Source organism: Phoenix dactylifera, unplaced genomic scaffold (genome assembly GCF_009389715.1).
Source record: "Phoenix dactylifera cultivar Barhee BC4 unplaced genomic scaffold, palm_55x_up_171113_PBpolish2nd_filt_p 001143F, whole genome shotgun sequence".
Lineage (NCBI taxonomy): Eukaryota > Viridiplantae > Streptophyta > Magnoliopsida > Arecales > Arecaceae > Phoenix > Phoenix dactylifera.
This window is the reverse complement of record NW_024068484.1, coordinates 40,164-61,408: the sequence shown is the minus strand read 5'-3', so window position 1 is coordinate 61,408 and position 21,245 is coordinate 40,164. Positions and strand designations below refer to the sequence as shown.

General features: G+C 39.9%; 1 protein-coding gene across 1 annotated transcript; it reads left to right on the top strand.

Annotated features, from left to right (window-relative positions):
- The first annotated feature begins 17,102 nt into the window (after positions 1–17,102).
- On the top strand, positions 17,103–17,930 carry LOC103699768. The gene is made up of 2 exons (XM_039121568.1): positions 17,103–17,486; positions 17,835–17,930. Exons 1-2 carry the CDS (start codon positions 17,103–17,105, stop codon positions 17,928–17,930), a joined length of 480 nt encoding a protein of 159 aa, XP_038977496.1.
- Positions 17,931–21,245: the final 3,315 nt, after the last annotated feature.

The following is a 21,245-nucleotide window of genomic DNA, read 5'->3' as shown; positions in this document are numbered from 1 at the left end:
TCCCTATGAGTCCCACCATCCACCAATGACACCTAGCAGCATGTAGTGGCTACCCAGTAGAATAGAAAGATGAACCTTTAGGTGCAGTTAACGTGTGATACAGTCCTACTATCATGGATCCCTACAGGACGGAGGTCATGGACAACTCGTCAAACCCCATCGTCTGTCATATGTCAAGATTTATTCGACTTGAGTTCGATAATGGAAAACTCTTTTTCCACTTTATATTACTGCCCTGGCCAAGAGTTGGGTAGGAGCACCTGGTTGATCGCCCAACAAAATAGTTCTAGAACTCAGTCTAACAAATCACATAGGATCACTCCTCTTCTATCAAGGTCGATAGATTCCTTATAGGTGCATACCCTACTCCTACAGTGAACTTACTGCAGCCAATCTACACTGCATGGACCCATATGCCTAGAGACCATGTATGTGTGCAGTCAAACTACAATAACCTCACTGTGAGTAGCCGAAGCACCGCAGGTCAAAGGACCAGTCACACTACTGCAACATCAAGCAAGTCACTGACGAGTGGATAGACATCCAAGTGACTTCTTGTCTTGGTCACGTTCAGTACCCTTGTTCTCTAACAAGCACCTGCACTATCACTTCAGTGTCCCTACACTGTGGACTCAAGTTTCGTCCATCCAGAAGGAGAGTGATCTGTGCACTGATCGGATCGATCACCGTCCTCGTGATGATCCATTGATCAGGAGCATTTAGAAATTAATCACCAATGATACATGGCTCAAATTTTCAACTCTTGAGAATATGTATCATCATCTTATTAATTTCTTGGACGATTCATAGACACATAAACAATATGAATGAAAGGATGCCTTTTATTTATTCAATAATAAATAGTCAAGTACAAAATTATGTCCCTAGAATCAACAATGTGTCAGCCAAATTGGCTTCTAGGGCATACATCTAACAGTGTATATGTTTAATTTTAAATTTTGCATATACTCAGTGTTTTGTCATCATCAAAAAGGGGGAGATTGTTGACCCCCTAATGGATTTTGATGAATACAAAACACTAGAGTATAATTCCCGTTATATTAACAATTTACTTGAGCATTTCAGGTGTTTAACTAAGAATATTTTTAAGGATTGTCAAGGCATGTTTCCATATTTTTTGGTGGATTTATTGAAGATTTTTGAGATGAAGAAAACAGATCAGGGGCAGCCGAGACGTCTCTGGTTTGTTCCAGAGACGTCTCTGGCATGCAGAGAAGAAGCTGGGACGTTTGGAGACGTCCCCAGCACCTGCCGAGGCGTCTCGCAGGGTCGGAGTCGACTCCCGGCTTTCCAGAGTCGACTCTCTCAGAGATGGCAGAAAGGCCGATTTCAAGGGATGCGCGCGAGTCGTCTCCGAAGGACGCAGTGCCGACTCTCTCAGGGATTCCAGAGGACCTGCTTTTTCGTTGAGAAAACGTCGGAGCCGTCTCCGACGTCGCGGAGTCGTGCCCACGCATAAAGCACAAAAATCCCGAGACGTCCCCCGAGGCATGCGAGCCGACTCTCTCAGAAAAACAGAAAAACAAGAAATTCTGGGACGCGACTGACACATTTTTGCAGGTTTGTTTGAAATTCTAACGGCTATATTTTTGTGTCTAATGGATCTATTGCTTGTAGAAGTATAAAAAGGAGCTTTTAAGTGCATAACAAAACACTTCTCACCAACCAAACACAAGAGCATTCAAGAGAGAAGAAAGAGAAAGAGTCTCAAGGGAGTTGGTGCTTTCAAGAGGAGAAATCAAGTGCATTCAAGTCTACTTCATCTGATTTCGTGCTCATCTACTCACTCCGACTCGGCAATCAAAGCTCGCATTCAAGCCGACGTAATCCACATCGGAAGAACCACCATCATCCACGCTTTCAACGGCAAAGAGGGTTCTTCCGATTTTGTTGTTCTTCATCGTTTTATTTGCTTTCATAGAAGCTTTTAAATTCTTGTAAAACACTTGAACATTGTGCTTGTTCCAGTCAAGGGACTTGGAACAAGGGTTAGGCATCCCAAGCCTAGTTTAAATTGGGGGATTGTAGGGTTCGTTGTTAGCCCGGGTTAAAACAACGAGTTGGGTAGTTCACTCGAAAAACTACCGGACTGTAATCGCCGATTATAGTAAAAAATTTCCAAAGGTGTTTGGAGAGTGGATGTAGGAGCAGTGGAAGCTCCGAACCACTATAAACCTCTGTGTTTGCGATTGATTGTGCTTACCACTTTAATTTTACTTTTGCACCTACACTTGTGTGTATTGTTTAATTAGACAAAAATTTTTAAAACACCCAATTCACCCCCCTCTTGGGTGACCATCTCTGGGCAACAGAGGCTATGACCTAGTTATCTCCATAACCATTTCATTTTAAGGACCTAATAATTTTAGAGGATTTCATAATTAGGATAGATGAGAAGATCCGGTTAGTCTAATTTCTCCCACTGACTTCACCAAATCATATTAGACTGAAATCGGTTAAAGAAGACACCTAAATCAATTAAACAGATTTTTCTTATAGGCATGGACTAACTCGAATCATTAAGTGATCAAATCAAAATATGATTGACCATGTCGGCTGGTAAGTGAGATCGGTGGAAGGGATATGCCATTAACTCGACAAAGACGAATCAGTGCGAGTAGCTCCCAATTAAAAACCACCGGTCAAAACTACCAAACTTACCTTAAACACCGACTGCTTAATCAATTTCGATTTGATTACTCAAATGACTCGGGCTACACCTCTGAGCCTAAATCAAGTTCCATCTTGGTCTAATCAAAGACATGGACTTGATCCATCTATAACTATGGTAAATTGACCTAGAATTTTCTTGACCTAATCTAGTTACTACTTAATTAGATTTGATCAATTAATTCTACTAGTCCATAAATGATTCTAACCTTAGGTCTAACCCAATCCTAAGAACTTGATTCAAGCTAACCCATATGCCCAAAGAATTATGCAATGTCAATTAGTTGAGTCACAATTCTATTTCATACCACTTAATTCTCAATTAAGTATAGACTTATGAAAGTTTTGATCATTGCATATTTCTTTTTAATTGCATATTAGTTACAATCTTTCAGTTCTTAAAACACATTTTCAGATCTGAGTTTTTGTAATTAGTCACATGTAATCAGATTTAATTAATGTTTAAATCATTATGTTTTATGTTCATGCATCAGATATACATAACAACATGAATTAATTCAAACAACATACGTCTTATGTATTTATTTTTTCACTTTTATTTTCAGATCTGATTTGTTCATTAAAATCAGAGATCATATGAATCATAAACTTTATTTAGATCTAATCTAAACAATATTATGATTTCAGATTTATTCATGATACTAATCCTAACACAAACATGCATCATATGCATCCAAAATTTCAGATCTACTTAATCATGCATAATTAGTAATTAAATCAATCATAAAAAATGCTTTAGATCTAATCTAAATATGTTAATGATTTCAGATTTAATTGTAAGAATTAAAACATAAAAGTTTAAACATAAACCTGGCTCTGATACCACTGAAATTGAATCCTAGGTTCTTCGGTATTAAGCATGCTGAATTTTTTTTTTTTTTAAATCATTGCTGAACCTGATCGGGTTGCCTACGTACCCCTTCATAAAGGGGATCAAGCCAAACGTAGTACATTTTAAGTTTTAAAACTGCAGTAAAAAAATTAATCAAATAATTTAATTCATGCATGCTTGCAAGATCAAATCTAGAAATTAGCACATTAAGAACACAAAGGATCATGTCGAAATCTTGTAAACAATTATCCTAAAACTTTTATGCAGGATTAACTATCAGATCTGAAAGGTAAACACTCTGTTCCAATTAATCTCTGAATATCCATCGAATGGATTCTGGAGATAACTTCGTGAGGAGCCCCAAAGGAGGGTAAAACCTCGGAGAATCTGACCTAGATCCAGAGTCCAAAATAAAATATTGATGTGGGATTAATATCTTTTATGATAGAAGAAACTTGTGGATCTGATCCTTGACTTCGCAGCTACGCACTCGAATGGCCTCTATGAGAAGTACACGCAAAGCCCTAGGTAGATCGTCTTCCGCGGAAGTGCTAGCTCGCGCAGGAACATTGCAATGACTGAAGCTGTCTCCTTCTAAACACTCAATCTTTGATTGTTATTCAAGGATATGGAGGATCGATGTGAGGAAGAAGGAGAAGAAGGGATGGAGGCCCTCACGGAATTTTTTCAGAATTTTTTGAAACCTCTAAATATTGTATCTTTTGAACCCAAGGCATAAAAGACCCCCCCACGTATCACACCTAATTTAGCCAATTAATTTGGCTGATAAAATTCTCAAAAATTTTTGGTGATTTGGCGGCTAAGAGGAGATAAACATATCCAAATTTTGTGCATTTTGGATCCCTAAAAGATAGGAATTCATGCATCCAAATTTCAGCCGCAGACCACCCTATTTCATGCACCATGCAATCCCTACAAATTAGGAAATTCATCTAAATCTTTCTAGGAAGATTTAAGGTGCCATTTTTATAATAAATATAGCCCCACACCTTCTCTCTTCTCACGCCAATTTTTGACCAAAAATAAAGAGGATAGGCATAGAAAATATTGGGGATAAATTAAGGTGTCATTCTTTTCCAAGAAGATAAGGATGGGTTCCTAAAATTTAGGGATTCTTCTCCTTATCCAATTCTGATTATTTGGACTCATAATCCTCATCAAATAAGGTCTTCTAATTGATTTGAATCAAGCCCAATCCAATTGGGTCAAGTCCCATCAAGTGGGTCAAGCTCAATCTACTTGGGTTGAACCCAATCCAATTAGGTCAAACCCTGATGCAGCCCAAACTGAATCCTATTCAATTTGGCTCAACCTAAGCCCAATTACTCAATCAAATTGAGTTCATTAGCAATCTAATTGCTAATTAATCCTTCAATAATTTAATAATTATTTTAATGCAACTTTTACTTTGGATAATTTGTCAATCGAATTGACCAAATTACCTCTGAATGATTCTTAATCATCAATCAGCCATTTCATCAACCTAGAAACTTCTATGCGTGTGACCTCATAGGTTCGAACCTAAACAGGTAATATAGGAACGTCTTCCTATACTAATCGATGTGACCATCTAGCAATGGTACCCGACGTCCGGATAGGCCAAATATATGCGAGGCAAATATTCTGGAATACTGGACTATGGTACTGTATAATTCAATCCCTTTGACTCCTAATGCCAGGATGACTTAGAGCTCACTGTCAACCCTTTAATTAGTACATCCATTATGTGATTAACTTTAGATATCCCGTGACTCCTCACAGGAATTATCCTGACCAAGATTTTGCTACATTAATCACAAAACATTATCTCCTATTTCTAGGAGGGGTCAATTCCATCTCAACTCACAACTGACTACGCAAGTACTTGACTATCCCTAGTGACCTTCCGTCACTGAATTAGAAATTCCGATAGTTCGGTACCAAAGTACAGTGAGTTGCTTGCTAGTCACAGGTTACGATCTCAGGTCAGAGGGCCAAATTTATACCCATATCCACTCGGAACATCTCTTGACAGTAGAGCGTTTCGGAATTAGTCACGTTCAGTGAAATGTACTCCTACACTTCACCTGTGTGGCATACCAGTATCTCCACACTCCTTAGTTGGGAGGACAACCAACATATATGTCACACAACGACCTAATCTCGATAATGTTGTCGTCCTTGTAACAACATATCATTTGGTCGCGAACTAGTTTAAGGACTCGAAGATAAATCCTCCTTTATCATTAATAAGTCCTAAGGACTTCATCATATAAGAGTTCATTTGAAGATGTAAAATGATGAATAATGCCAAATAATATGTTATTTAATTTGTCAATTCATTTACAAAACTCAATCATCAACATGCTGACGATTAATATTTAGGATACAATTCCCAATAGTAGGAACACTGGAGCAATTGTGCAAGTGCTTGTTAGAGAATAAGGGTACTGAGCATGACCAAAACAAGTAGCTACTTGGATGTCTATCCACTCGTCAGTGACTTACTTGATGCTGCAGTTGTATGACTGGTCCTTTGACCTGCGATGCCTCAGCTATTTACGGTAAGGTTGCTGTAGTTTGACGAGCACATAAGCATGGGCCCTAGCCATTTGGGTTCTTATGGTGCAGATTGGCTGCAGTAGGTTCATTGTAGGTGTAGGGGTGCATCTAGATGGAATTTATCGATCTTGATAGATTAGGAGAGATCCGATGTGATTTATGAGACTGAGTTCGTAAATCCTCGGCCGGGGTAGTATGTACAGTGGAAAAGGAGTTTTCCACTCACGAACTTATGTCGAATAAATTTTGACATATGACAAACGATGGGATTTGACAAGTTATCCATGACCTCCGTCCTATAGAAATCCACGATAGAAGGATTGTATCATACGATAACTGCACCTAGAGGTTCATCATTCCATTCTACTGGGTTGCCACTACATGCTGCTAGGTGTCACTGGTAGATGGTGAGACTCACAAGGACTATCTTGATGGTCGATGATCCCTGGTGAGTTCAGTTGGAATTGTTCCAACCTATTGAAAGAAGTTTTCAATGATATTGTGATAGAGATCACAATATATCTCACTATCAGATAGAATAGAACCTATTGGATCACACACATTAGAGGTATTGACCGATCCGATGGTTGAATTATGATTTGGAATCACAAATAATTTATAATTATCAATTTGATTGATAATTGGTAAACCCACTAAGAGTTAGTGAGTTGAAGAAGGAATAATTCCAATTGGATTGTAATTTAATTGAATTAATTGGACTTGATCCTATTAAATACGAGTCCTACTTGGAGTAGGATTTCTAGAATCCTAATTAGATTAGGACTTCAAATTAAATTAAAGTCCTACTTGGAGTAGGAGTTCTAAAGTCCTAATTAGATTAGGACTGAAATTAAATAAGTTCTAATTAGATTAGAATTTCTTAAGTCCTAATTAATTTTAATCTAATAGATTAAGATGACTCCTAATTGGATTAGGATTGAAGAGTTCAATTGAGTCATGGTTCAATTGAATCCTAATTAGATTAGGATTTGAAGGAAAAGAAAATGGGTGCACTCAATCCTCTTTGGAAGAGGATTAGATCCCCTTGTAAATAGGCCCCAACCCACTTAATTTAATTAAGTAGGGACATGATTAAAAAGAAGGGATAAGAGGGAGGGGCGTATGCCCCTCCCCTGGTGCATTACGCGAAAAAAAAGAGGAGGGGCGGATCAAAGATAAGGTTGGAGCTCCAACCCTTATCTTAAAAATTTAAAAAGGGGGGGCAGCCGTGAGTGATTTTTTCCCCTTCTCTTGGAACCATGAACAGCACCCATCCCTCTTGGTTTCAGCCGTGCAAAAAAAAGGGGAAAAAAGGGAGGAGGGTCATCCCTTCCTCCATTTTCTTTCTTGATTCCAACGCAAGAAAAGGAAAAAGGCTGCAAAGGGGTTTTGTTTTTCCTCTCTTTGATCCATTCTTCTTCTTCCTCCTCTCAAGGCAATCAAGAGTTGATTCAAAGGAGAGAATTTCAGCCATCAAAATCCATCTCTGCAAAGGAGCTAGCACCCCGAGAAGATACGAGAGCTTAGATCGGTCATCCACCTCATATGGATACCCATAGAGGCCGGACACGCGTGCGGCTTCAAACGAACCTTCCAACAAATCCACGATCATCAGATTTGCGGTGATCATCTTCCCGCACAAGGTAAAAATCTGATCTTCCTAATGATGTAATCATGTAAAAATTTTTTAATCCTAATCTATCTACGAACGACGATTTTAAAATACGTTCATGCGATGACGCGATCACGCGCGTGCCCTTCCACTGCGTTCAGAATTTTTCTGCGGCATGTGTGGGATTCCAACAGTGGTATCAGAGCCATGGTTATGTAGATTAAGATTAGGATTATATGATTAAGGCATAATTGATCTGAAAATTTAAGGATTATGCTTGTTGAATTTTTCTGCATGCAGAATTTTCAACTTGCTGATTTTTCTGCATGGTGATTTTTATGTGATTAGATTAATGATTCTATTGCTTTGGTAATGTGATTACAAGTATTTAGAATCATATCTTGCATGATCAGCAACTCATAAGATGACATAATCTATTAAATATTCAGATCTGTAAATTATATTTAATGCATGAGATGCGTATGGTGATGATCATGGATGGACCCTTTAATTGTGCTGAAATGTTCTGCAATGTCTGAGATATTCTGTGATGTTATGTGATGACATGTAAATCAAATTTTCAGATGCCTGCATGCATCTTATATTGATGCATTAGAGACCTGCGTGTCTCATGAAAAAGGGTTGTAACTATTATTTATTTTTTTTTAATTTTTAAAGTTATCTGGGATGTAATCTGTGATGTGTTTGCACGTCAATGGTTGATCGGTGCATGCCTCTACAAGCACGATTTGCGCGGATCAAGATCAAGGATTGATTGAGATGGATCAAGGAGTTGATCGCAATTGGACCAAGGGTGCTCAAGATTGAGTCAAGAGTTGAAGACGATCTAATTAATTGACGTGCATGTGGTTGTACTATGACCCCATCCTGAATCCATGATCATCACTAGTTATTTTGTGATTATGCCTCATTGTTGATGTTTATGTTTATGCATAGCGGGTAGATAATTATTTGTATGAGATGTAGATAATTAAATGAAAGAGACCTAAATTAAATCTTCTCAAAAATATTAAGTCTATAGGTCTTCCACCGTAGTAGAGTTGCTAAGGTCTTTCCGGTGTTGATTTGTCTCGGCTGGACACAGTGGGCAAGTTGCATCTGGGGACTGGACCTCTCTATTTGACATAAGATGTTGCGGGATAAAGGTGAGGTTGGGCGCCAATAACTGTTAGGTGAGGATCCAATGACGACTTTATTTCTGCGGTTATACGGTGGGTCTGACTTAACTAAGGAATAGGGCCAATAACTGTTAGGTGAGGCTTTCATGACTTAAAGACCAGATAGCACTATAATTTGCTTGAGAAGCATTGTACAAGAGTTTTACACTTATCCTTTTATGTGTCGCCAATAACTGTTAGGTGAGGTGGCATATAAATCGGTGGGACCGCAGTACCCACTAGAAATCCTAGTCGCGAAGGATTTCCGTTTCTCTATCTCAGGAGTGTGAGAGATTTGAGAAAATAGTGGAAGGTATATTTGTTTTAAAAGGCCCTGAAACAAATAGAGTTCAAGTACAAAATTCTAATTAGAATTTTTACTCTCTGAGGTTTAGAAATTCAGCTTCTGAACTCTTAACTCATATCCTATAGAACAACCGTTTAACCAAACCCAATTATAAAGACTGGCTTTGCAATTACAAAATAGTTTTGAATTGTGAGAAATTAGGATATGTGGTAGACCATGAAATTCTCGTGTTATCAGTCCGTCCGATCACTATCAGCGTATGACGCATGCTAAGTCGACGAATGATGACAATATAGTTAGGTGCTACATAATGGTATCCATGCCTAATGAACTACAATGCCAGCATGAGAACATGAAGATTGCCAGGGACATATTATATCACCTACAAGAGTTGTATGGTGAACAGAGTCACGCATCATGGTTTGAAGTGTCCAAGAGGCTCTTCAAGGTCAAGATGCGTGATGGACAGTCTGTCCATGATCATGGATTGACCATGATAAAAGACTTAGAGGAGCTTGAGAAGCTCGACATGATCATGCACAAGGAATTGCAAACTGATTTGATCCCGCAATCCCTTTTAGCTTCATATAAACAGTTTATAGTAAATTACCATATGAACAAGATTGTATGCACCAAAACAGAATTGTTAAATAAATGGGTAACTATTGTAGGGACCTTGAAGAGTTCAAGGGGCATCATTTTCGCTGTCGAGTTGGCTTCTACTTCCAAGAGAGAGTCTACCTGGAAGAAGAAGAAGCCTGCGAAGAAGCAGAAGATCGAGAAAAGGCCAAGTAAGGAAGTTCCAAGAAAAGGGCCGATTGCAAGAAAAAGTGTTTCCATTGCATCATAGACGGCCATTGGAAGAGAAACTATCCTACATACATGGGAAGCATAAAGAGCAAGAAGGGTGACAGACCTTCAGAAGGTATGTCAGATATGCTCATTATTAAAAGGATACTTAGAGACCGTTATCTATTGCTAGCAGAAATTTGATTTCTGTATCATGTTTAGCACAGGAAGATTTTTATAAGACTACTGTTCCATTTATTTGAGAAATAAATTGGTTGCACATAGTTTTATGATTGACGGTTTCTATCACATACATTTGGATGTATCTGTGAATGTATCTGAGCAAACAGTGAGTACCATAGGATCCAAAAGATCTAGAGATGAGATAAATCTAAAGTATTTATGGCACCTCAGGCTTGGTCATATAGGAGAAGACAATAAACAAATTAGAGAAACATGGGCTTCTAGGCTCATTGACTTCCGAGTCATATCTGATTTGTGAATTCTGCCTTTAAGAAAAAGATGGCCAAATTACCCTTTGTAGGATAAGGGGAGGTCCACTAAAGTACTTACCCTAGTACATACTGATGTGTGTGGCCCATTCAATGTGCAGGCTAGAGGTTGTAATTTTTACTTCATTTACCGATGATTTCTTATGGTATGGATATGTGTATGAGACACAAATCTGAAACTTTTGAAAGGTTCAAAAAGTTTAGATATGAAGTAGAAAAACAAACGGGAAAACTCATTAAGGTTCTTCGATCGGATCGAGGAGGTGAACACCTTAATAGAGAGTTTCGTGATTATCTCAAGGAGGATGATATAGTTTCATAATGGACCCCTCCTGGTATACCTCAGCTCAACGGGGTGTCAGAGAGGAGGAATCAGACTCTATTGGATATGGTCCGGTCCATGATGAGCTTCACTGATTTATCCTTGTTTCTTTAGAGAGATGCCCTATTTTTAGCTATTTACTTATTGAATAGAGTTTCCTCTAAAGTATGTTCCTACCACACCATATGAGATATGTTTTGAGAATTGTGTCCTAAATCCAATCAATTGTTGATTATAAATGTATTTGAATTAATTATAAATAACATGGTATTTATTCATCACCAGAGCATCTTCACAAACTCCGATGTGATGAAGTCCTTACGACTGCTTTGTGTAATGAAATATAATTTTATCACACAGGTCCTTAAAAGTTTATGACCGTATGATATACTATTAATAGGACAATAGGATTATCGGGCATAGGTCATTGTGTATCATATTTGTTGGTTGTCTTCCAAACCAAAGAGTATAGAGATACTAGTATGGTATACAGGTGAATGGTAGTGTACGTTCACTGAACGTGACCAATTGACGGACTCTCTCTTATCAAGAGTTGTTCAAGTGGCTATGGATATATGTGTCCTTTAGACCTGAGATTGCAACCGGTGGCTTGCAAGCAACTCACTGTACTTTGGTGCTGGACTACCTGGATTTCTAATCTAGCAACGGAAGGTTTCTGGGTCCACTCAAGTACTTGTGGTAGTCAGTTGCAGATCAAGATGGGATTGACCTCCCTTAGAAATAAGGGTGAATGCCTTGTGTTTTAAATTAAGTAGTACCCTGGCCAGAAAAAGTCAAATCACTATCACTTGACTTATTGAATTGAAATATATTTTCGGATGGATCATTTCAGGATAGACAGACTCTGAACCCATCCTGGGCATTTTCTAGTCAAGAGGATGAATTATGCGGTAACCATAGTCCATAGGTTCTAGAATGTTGCTCTGCATTTATTTCAGCTTATCTGGACGTCGGGTCCCATTGCAAGATGGTTACATCGATTGGTACAGAAAGTGTTTCTGTGCTACCAGCTTAAGTTCGAACCTGTGAGGTCACACACTTTGAGGCTTTTTCTGGATCGATCATTTCTGGCTGAGAGTCATGAAAGGATAAAATGATCAATGTGATTAACCGTTATACCGTGAGCAAATTGTTGCTCATATTGGAGAGACCAATTGGTGACTGGATCACCAATTAGACTCAATTAGATTGAGTGAAGGAAGTTAGGTCAAACCACAATTGACATTAAATGTGATTCGGTGTTCAATTCCATTGGGTTCGAGTCAAATCAGATTTGACTAGCTAAAAGGTTGATTAGAACCCTTTTCCTTTATATAGGGTTGGGACCATCTTCTTTTCCCCTTTTACCCTTTGCATAGGTCCCACCTTATGTCCTTGAGTGGGATCTACACCTCGTGATGCATGTGAGGACTGCATACTAGATGCATCCTAGCCCTGTGGTAGAGTTCAAATTAGATTTGTACTCTTTACAGGACACCTCACACCTTGGATTGGTTTTGAGCTTATCCATCTAGCCTACGGGGCCCACGTCCTGGACATATGGCATAGTGCATGTGTGCCACCTCCACCCTACAGGACACCTCACACCTTGGATTGGCTTTGAGCTTATCCATCCAGCCTGCGGGGCCCGCGTCCTGGACATGTGGCACAGTGCATGTGTGTCACATCTACCCTCCAGGGCACCTCACCCCCTAAACTGAGATTCTTTCTCATAGCCATCCAATCACACTTCATGAGAGTTTTATAGGCCATCATGAGCACCAGGACACGTGGCATCATGCATGCTTGACATGTGGCAAGTGAGCCCCTTTGTTGGACTTTCTCTCCCTCTATAAATAGGGGAGATGGCTGCCATCTTTGTAGAGAAAAAAAAAGGATCTGGCTTAGAGTATTTGGTGTTTTGACACCGGTTGGGAAAGAATGAAGTGAGCTTTGAGAGTTCCTGTTGTAAGAAAAAGAAAGGAAAAAGAAAAGATTGAAGGAAAGGGTAGCTAGTCCTCTTCCTCCTAGTTCTCTCCCTCTCTCTAGGCCGCCTGCTGCATCCCTTCGAGCTAGCACTCCCCGGGATGCCGGTTGATCTAGAGGCCTTGCGTGGATTACTTGTAGAGGCCGGACGCTTGTGCGGTTGTGGAGCAGCAAGCTAGAACCAACCTGCTAAAAGGTTAGTGTTCTGTTTTCAGTTTTTGGAGTTGAGATTTGATCTCAATTCAAGAACACATACGATGTGATCCATGCGTGAAAATTTCTATCACATATCCTGTGGATTCATTTGGGAATTTCGTAGGATTGGATCAGATCCAAAGTTTGCAATGGGCTGTTTTGAACAACCCTATTTTATTCCGCTGAAAATTGTTTTCAAATTGCATACTTTCACCTTAATCGGTGAATCCTCGGCGCATACGATGCTCGAATTCCCTTCAATTGGTATCAGAGCTCGTCCAGACGCTTTGGGATATCAAAGTTTTCATGCATGTGTGAACTCGAGAGAGAATGATTTGGATTTGAAAAGGGTTTCAAAGTCTGAATCAGTTTTCTGTTTCACAGTCGCCGTGTACAGTTGTCGACAAGTTACATTTAGTGGTCGACAACTCTACAGTTAAGCCGACTTAGTGGTCGACAAGAATATCTTTCAATTGTTAACCTCTGATTGTAGTTGTCAACAAGCCTGATATAGTTGTTGACCCCTTCTTCACTATTGTCGACAAGTCTTCTGAAGTTGTCGACAATTGTGCTACTCGTCAGATTTATATGAAATATAATCTTTTGCATATTATATAGTTAGATTATTTTATTTCATGATGTTATTCATATGATGAATAGACATGTTTGTATGCATGTGGAAACCATTTAACTTGAACATTAAAAGGGGTTTTAATGATTCAAAGTTGTAATGCATGCAAAACCAAGATAAGACATGAATAATGCGATACACTTAATTGTGAATTAAGTATTGATATAGATCCTTGTGGAGTGATTGATTAAAACCCTTTTTGATTTTGATGAGCTCAAAGCATTTGAATATATTTCTTGTTTACTAATGAATTCAATTAAGTGTTTCAGTGAAAATCTTGTCTAAGTGTCTCAAGACTTGGTTCATAATTTTTGGATAAGTTAAGAAGTCAGCTTGAACCAAAGTCTGAGACTCGAGTCGACTCCAGAGTATCACGAGTCGACTCCAAGCGTATCAAGTTCACTGGCACGAGCTCGAGTCGACTCCGGATCAGTACGAGTCGACTTCGACTGAGAACAGACAGACGAACTGAAAGCTTCAACTCAGAACCTGTCAACGAGTCGACTCCCGAAGTGTGCGAGTCGACTCCGAGGTTCACCGAGTCGACTCCAGGGTAGTAAGAGTCGACTCCAAGAGGAATACAAAGAAAAAGTCAGAGAGCAGTTTTCGGGTCTGAGATTCGAGTCGACTCCAGTGGAACGCGAGTCGACTCCGATGGTTGGCAGGTCGACTCCAAAGAAAAAGTCAGAGGGCAGATTCTGGACTCTGAGATTCGAGTCGACTCCCGCATTACGCGAGTCGACTCCGAGACTCCGCGACCACAAAGAAGACAGAAGACCAAGTTACTGCCTCTGAGATTCGAGTCGACTCCCAGACAGCTAGAGTCGACTCCAAGGCAGCTTCACATCAAAAGGGCAGAAGACCAAGTTTCGAAAACTGAGAGCCGAGTCGACTCCCAGGACAGTCGAGTCGACTCGAGTGGACCAAATTCAAAAATACGTCCACGGACTTCATGGGATGAGCCGACTCCGAGAAAGCCAAGTCAGCTCCAGAAGTTGGCGAGTCGACTCTGGGTCAAGACGAGTCGACTCCCAGTCGTGAAGGCAACTTTAATTCAAATCTGGAACAGTTGCAGAGTCGACTCCGGAAAAGTATGAGTCGACTCCCGCTACAGACGAGTCGACTCCTGATCGCACGAGTCGACTCCAACCCACCAACGGACACATTGTTAGACTGTACAGAGTGTGCAGAACGGGCAGAAAAAGTTCTCTAACGGCTAGTTTCCGTGGGGGTTGGTTTAAATAGCCACAGAGGACTGTAGCAAAAAGAAGAACAACCATTCCACTCCAAGTAATCAAGCTTTCAATCTCTGCAACTTGTTCTTCAACGAAAAAGAGGGAAGAGCAGCATTAACTGCATCCACCCACTTCTTTCCAACATTGAAAGAGCCTTCTCCTGCATTCAAGTCGACTACACATTCAAGAGGAGACCCGAAGTTCAAGAAGCCCTTCCTCTTCTCCAACTTAAAAGCGTTTGAGGGCTCTTAACTTCGTTATTGTTCATATTGCCATTTATCTGCTTTTGAGAAGCTGTATTTTTCTGTTTGTCTCTTTTATCTACACCTTTGTCTTTGCTTGGTTCAATCGGGGCATTGAATCAAGAGTATTGAGGTTGGTTGGTGAGCCGAGTGTAAAACCAACGTGTAAGGGTTCGATTGTGATTCCGGAAAAACAATCGGGGTTGGTTCTAGTCGGTGAGCCTGGAAAAGCCGACCGAGTTCGTTGTGAGCTCGTAAAACAACAAGTTTGGTTGTGAGCTTGGAAAACAACCGGCTGTAATCCAAGGGGTTATAGTGAATTCCCAAGAGAGACTTGGGGAGTGGACGTAGGAGCAAGGGTTAGCTCCGAACCACTATAAAAGCTTTGTGTTTGTGATTGCTTGTCTCTTACCATTACTCTCATTTCATACACATCACAGCAACTAATTAATCATCTTGTAAAAAGCATTAATTAGTCACCCACAAACGCTTTAATAGTTAAAATTATTTTAAAACCCAATTCACCCCCCCCTCTTGGGTTGTCTATCTGGGCAACAATCCTAGATTTTAAATGTGATTTAAACATCTAAGACATTGCATAAATCATGGGGGTAATGGGTTATCTAAATCAAATCTGGTTGGGTTAGACCCAATGGTCAAAATCAAAATATGGAAGAATAACTGGTCAAATCTAATTTAAAATGTTTACTTTGGATTCGATCAAGGTAACTCTTGATCTTTGCAATAGTTGTAGTTGATTAATAGTTGTAGTTGATCAAGTTCATGTCTCTTGATAAGACCAAATGGATGTTGATTTAGGCTCCGCGGTTGAGCACTGAGTTTTGATATTGATCGAATTGAAATTGATGAACTAGTTGGTGCCTAAGGCAACTGTTATCAGTAGGTTTTTAATTGGGAGCTACTTGCTGGATTTTGGTCCAGTCAAGTTAATGGCATACCCTTCTGTTGATTCCACTTACCTGGCCATCTAGGTGAATCTCTGTTGATCAGATCTCTGATTAACTCTTGTTGACCCATGCCAAATAATGAAATCGGTCGGACCGATTTAGGTGCACTGACTCAAACATGTTCTTATTAACCTCTGATTTGAAGAAGTCAGTGGGAGGATCAAGGTTAGTCAGCTTTTTCTGTTTCATAAAAATCCTCTAAATTATCAGGTTCTTAAAAATGGTGTGGTTAATGGAAGATGACCGTGTCATAGTCTCCCATTGCGTTGAAATGATAATGAGTCCGATATGTTTATGATCATTGGAGGCGATACACGCCTGGTGCTCATCGGCTATTGGGATTGTCACTCAATTAATGTTGAATTGGTAGCATCCATTAAATAGATGGTCAGGTGAGCCGAGCCACACTCGGGCTTGGTCATCTACTGATGTGATGAACTTATTGCAGCAAGTTGATGGTTGGACCTGACCAGGATTTTCAGTGGAGGTGACACACACCTACTGAAGTGGCCTGTGGCAAAAGAATATTACTGGGAGTTGTTTGGTGAAACAATTGGTTATGAACCTACCCTTAGATACAGATGGGTTAGCCGAGACACACTCGGGCCCATCTATAGTCTATGTGGATTTCGGTACCCGCTAAAGAATTAGGAGTAATTCTTCGGATTAAAGTAGAGGCTATTGATTCGTACAAAATGGTGGGAGGATCTTTGGACTAAAATCTTAATTTTTTTGATTATATTGATTCATTTACTGTTTAGGCTTTGTTGTCATTTTTTACAGAAATGGCCACTCAATTATCACTTTGGTCATTATTAGATAATGATAAGTTGACCAGTCCCAACTTTTCAATTTGGCTTAGAAAGCTTAAGATTGTCCTGGAATACAAGAGGACCATTTATATAATTACTGATCCGGCATCTGAATTGCCTCCTGCTAATGCACGGGTAGCAGTCCGTGACGCTTACCAGAAATGGACGAGTGATTGGATCACTGTCCGGTGTATTATGCTAGCGGCAATGAGCGACGAATTCTCATGGAGATTCGAGAGTGCTCAACCGAACGAGATCATTCAAGTGTTGAATGAATCGTTTGGCGTCCCTGATGACGATAAAAGGTATAGTACCAGTTGTTGTATCTTCAACGCCAAACTCAAGGAAGGAGCCTCTGTTATGGACCATGTACTGTACATGATCGAGTTGATAGAGCGCCTGAGCAAACTCGCCTTTTTCCTGCATGAACAATTGGAAAAGGACGCGATTTTGAATTCCTTGCCTGATTCCTACCGATTATTCCTTACTCATTATAGAATGACAAAGCCTGTACTCAACTTCCATGATCTTTTGGGGTTGTTGCAGAACTTTGAGAAGGATAACCAGCTCAAGAAAGGGCCGGTTAATGTGGTTGGTAGTGGGGCAGGACGTCGTCCCTTTGGGAAAGGGAAAAATAAAAATAAAAATAAAAATAAAAGGAAGAGAAAGGTGCTAAGTATCGGGACATCTTATCAGATGATAAGAAAGCGGGCTGACCCTAGAAAGGCGGTGTGCTACCACTGTCAGAAATCAGGACACTGGAAAAGGAACTGTCCTCTGTATGTAGCCACCCTTGATCCAAACAGGCCAAGGAGAAATGAGCAAAAAGTTGCTAGGCAAGGTACTTATATGATAACTCCTTGTAATTTCTCCATATGTGATAAATTGACCTGGGTATTGGATACCGGAAGTCCTTATAATATTTGCAATTTATTACAGGGACTGCAGGTCAATAAGAGATTTGAGGATAATGAGAGGTTCCTGAATGTTGGAGATGGAAGGACTGTTCCAGTTCTAGCATTGGAAGATCTTTAGTTAGTTTTCAATTCTAGCATTGAAATTTCTCCATATGTGATAAATTGACCTGGGTATTGGATACCGGAAGTCCTTATAATATTTGCAATTCATTACAGGGACTGCAAGTCAATAAGAGATTTGAGGATAATGAGAGATTCCTGAATGTTGGAGATGGAAGGACTGTTCCAGTTCTAGCATTGGAAGATCTTAAGTTAGTTTTCAATTCTCATGTAATCGCCTTAAGTGACTGTCACTTTTGTCCGTCGTTCTTAATGAACGTCATTTCTATAGGGCTCTTAACCCAAAACGGTTATGAAATATCAATAAAGAATCGTTCTTGTAATATCATTGTATATGGTGTTATTATGGTTGATGGACAATTAATAAATAGCATTTACACAATATCACATCCTGTTAGTGTAATGTACACATTAAGTAAGCGACCTAGGATAGATAATATCTGTGATACCTACCTATGGCATTGCCAGCTAGGATATATTAACAAGAACAGGATCAACAAGTTGGCCAAGTTGGGTATTCTGAATATTAATGATTTTGAATCATTTCCAACTTGTGAGTCTTGTCTTCTTGGTAAAATGACCAAATCACCCTTTACTGGAAAAGGTGAGAGAGCCACGGATATTCTAGGACTCGTACATATGGATGTATGTGGACCTATGAGTACAAGTGCCGGAGAAGGGTACAACTATTTCATTACGTTTACAGACGACCTGTCTAGGTACGGGCATGTGTTTCTTATGAGGCATAAGTCTGAGTCTTTTGAAATGTTCAAATTATACCGTAATGAAGTAGAAAAATAAACTGGAAAGCATATTAAAATTCTTCGATCTGATCGAGGAGGGAAATATCTCTCCAATGATTTCTTGACTTATCTGAAAGAGAATGGAATTCTGTCTCAGTGGACCCTTCCTGGAACACCTCAGCATAACGGTGTATCTGAAAGAAGGAATAGGACTCTGTTAGACATGGTCCGGTCCATGATGGATTTCGCTAGCCTGCCTTTATCCTTTTGGGGATATGCTCTAGAATCTGCCTGCTATATCTTAAATAAGGTTTCTAGTAAGTCTGTGATTAAAACACCACATGAGATGTGGACTGGGCGTAAGCCAGTGATCACTCACCTAAGAGTTTGGGGGTGTAAGGCCTATGTCAAGCGTTTGAAAGCAAATAAGCTGGAATCCAAGTCTGATAATTGTTTCTTCGTCGGATATCCAAAAGAAACCTTAGGGTTTTACTTCTATAATACTGATACGCAAAAGTTGTTTGTCTGTAATAGGGTTGTTTTCCTTGAGAAGGAATTCCTTGGTGAAGGAACGAACAGCTCTGATGTTGCACTTGATGAAGTCCAACGTATAGAAGAACCAGTACAGACTAAAGAACCGGATTTGATTAGATCAGATCTAGAACCCATTATAGAAACATTCGTGAGGCGATACGGTAGAGTACCGCATCAGCCGGACAGAAACTATAGTTTTCTGGTCCAGGACGGCGAACCTGTTGGTCTCGATGAGAACACAGAGGATCCCGTCACCTACATGGATGCTATGCAAAGGTCTGATTCTGAGAAATGGCTTAATGCCATAAAATTCGAAATGGAGTCCATTGAGGTCAATGATGTATGGACATTGGTTGACCCACCTGAAGGAATCAAACCCATTGGGTGTAAATGGATCTTCAAGAGGAAGAGAGGCGCAGATGGAAATGTGGAAACCTACAAAGCCCGACTGGTTGCCAAAGGATTTCGCCAACGTTATGGCATAGACTATGATGAGACGTTTTCTCCTGTCGTAATGCTGAAATTCATTCGGATAATGCTTGCGATAGCTGCACATCTGGACTTAGAGATTTGGCAGATGGATGTTAAAACCACTTTTCTGAATGAAGATTTAGAGGAGCAGGTGTATATAATACAGTCTGAAGGTTTTATTTCTGCAGATGAGTCTAAGGTATGCAAGCTTCAGAAGTCCTTATACGGACTGAAGCAGGCTTATCGGAGTTGGAACATACGCTTTGATATGGTGATCAAGACATATAGCTTCGTTAGGAACGGAGAGAAACCTTGCATATATAAGTGGGTAAATAGTTCAGTAGTGATGTTTTTTGTACTGTATGTGGTTGATATTCTTTTAATAGGGAATGACATTCCTGCACTACAGGAAATAAAGATCTGGCTGTCATCACAATTCTCCATGAAAGATCTAGAAGATGAATCCTACATCCTAGGGATGAAGATCTATAGGGATAGGTCTAAAAGGTTGCTTGGGTTATCCCAGTCTACGTACATAGATATTGTGCTGAAACGGTTCAGTATGGAAAATTTCAAGAAAGGCCATCTTCCAATAGGTCATGAAATCACTCTTTCTAAAGGAGATTGCTCGACAACTCCCCAAGAAAGAAAGCGTATGAGTAGAATTCCATATGCCTCTGCTGTAGGATCTATTATGTATGCTATGACATGTACTAGACCAGATGTGGCGTATTCACTAGGAGTAGTGAGTAGGTACCAATCTGACCCAGGAGAGAGCCACTGGAAGGTTGTAAAGACTATCCCTAAGTATTTGAAAAATACTAAGGATAAGTGGCTCGTTTATGGAGATACTGAGTTGATTGTCGGTTATACCGATTCAAGTTTTCAATCAGACCATGATGATAGCAAGTCTGTGTCTGGTTATGTGTTTACCCTATTAGGTGGGGCCGTGTGCTGGAAAAGTTCCAAGCAGCATACCATGGCAGACTCTGTATGCGAGGCTGAATACATTGCTACATCTGATGCCGCCAAAGAAGCTGTCTGGTTACGGAAGTTCATTGCTAAGCTAGGAGTTGCATCCTCCGCTGATGGATCAGTCCTACTATACTGTGATAGCACTGGGGCTATCGCTCAAGCTAAGGAACCAAAGGCACACTAGCGCACCAAGCACATTCTGCGCCGGTATCACCTGGTTCGTGAGATAGTAGAACGAGGTGACGTTGATCTTCAAAAGATTGATAGGAAGGATAACTTAGCCGACCCCTTCACTAAGGCCCTCAGTGTAAAGGAGTTTGACCATCATTACTTGACGATGGGTATACGATACTGTACTAATTGGCTTTAGGTCAAGTGCGAGTTGTTGGAAATTATGTCCTAAATCCAATCAATTGTTGATTGTAAATGTATTTAAATCAATCATAAATAACATGGTATTTATTCATCACCAGAACATCTTCACAAACTCCGATGTGATGAAGTCCTTAGGACTGCTTTGTGTAATGAAATATGATTTTGTCACACAGGTCCTTAAATGTTCATGACCGTATGATATACTATTAATAGGA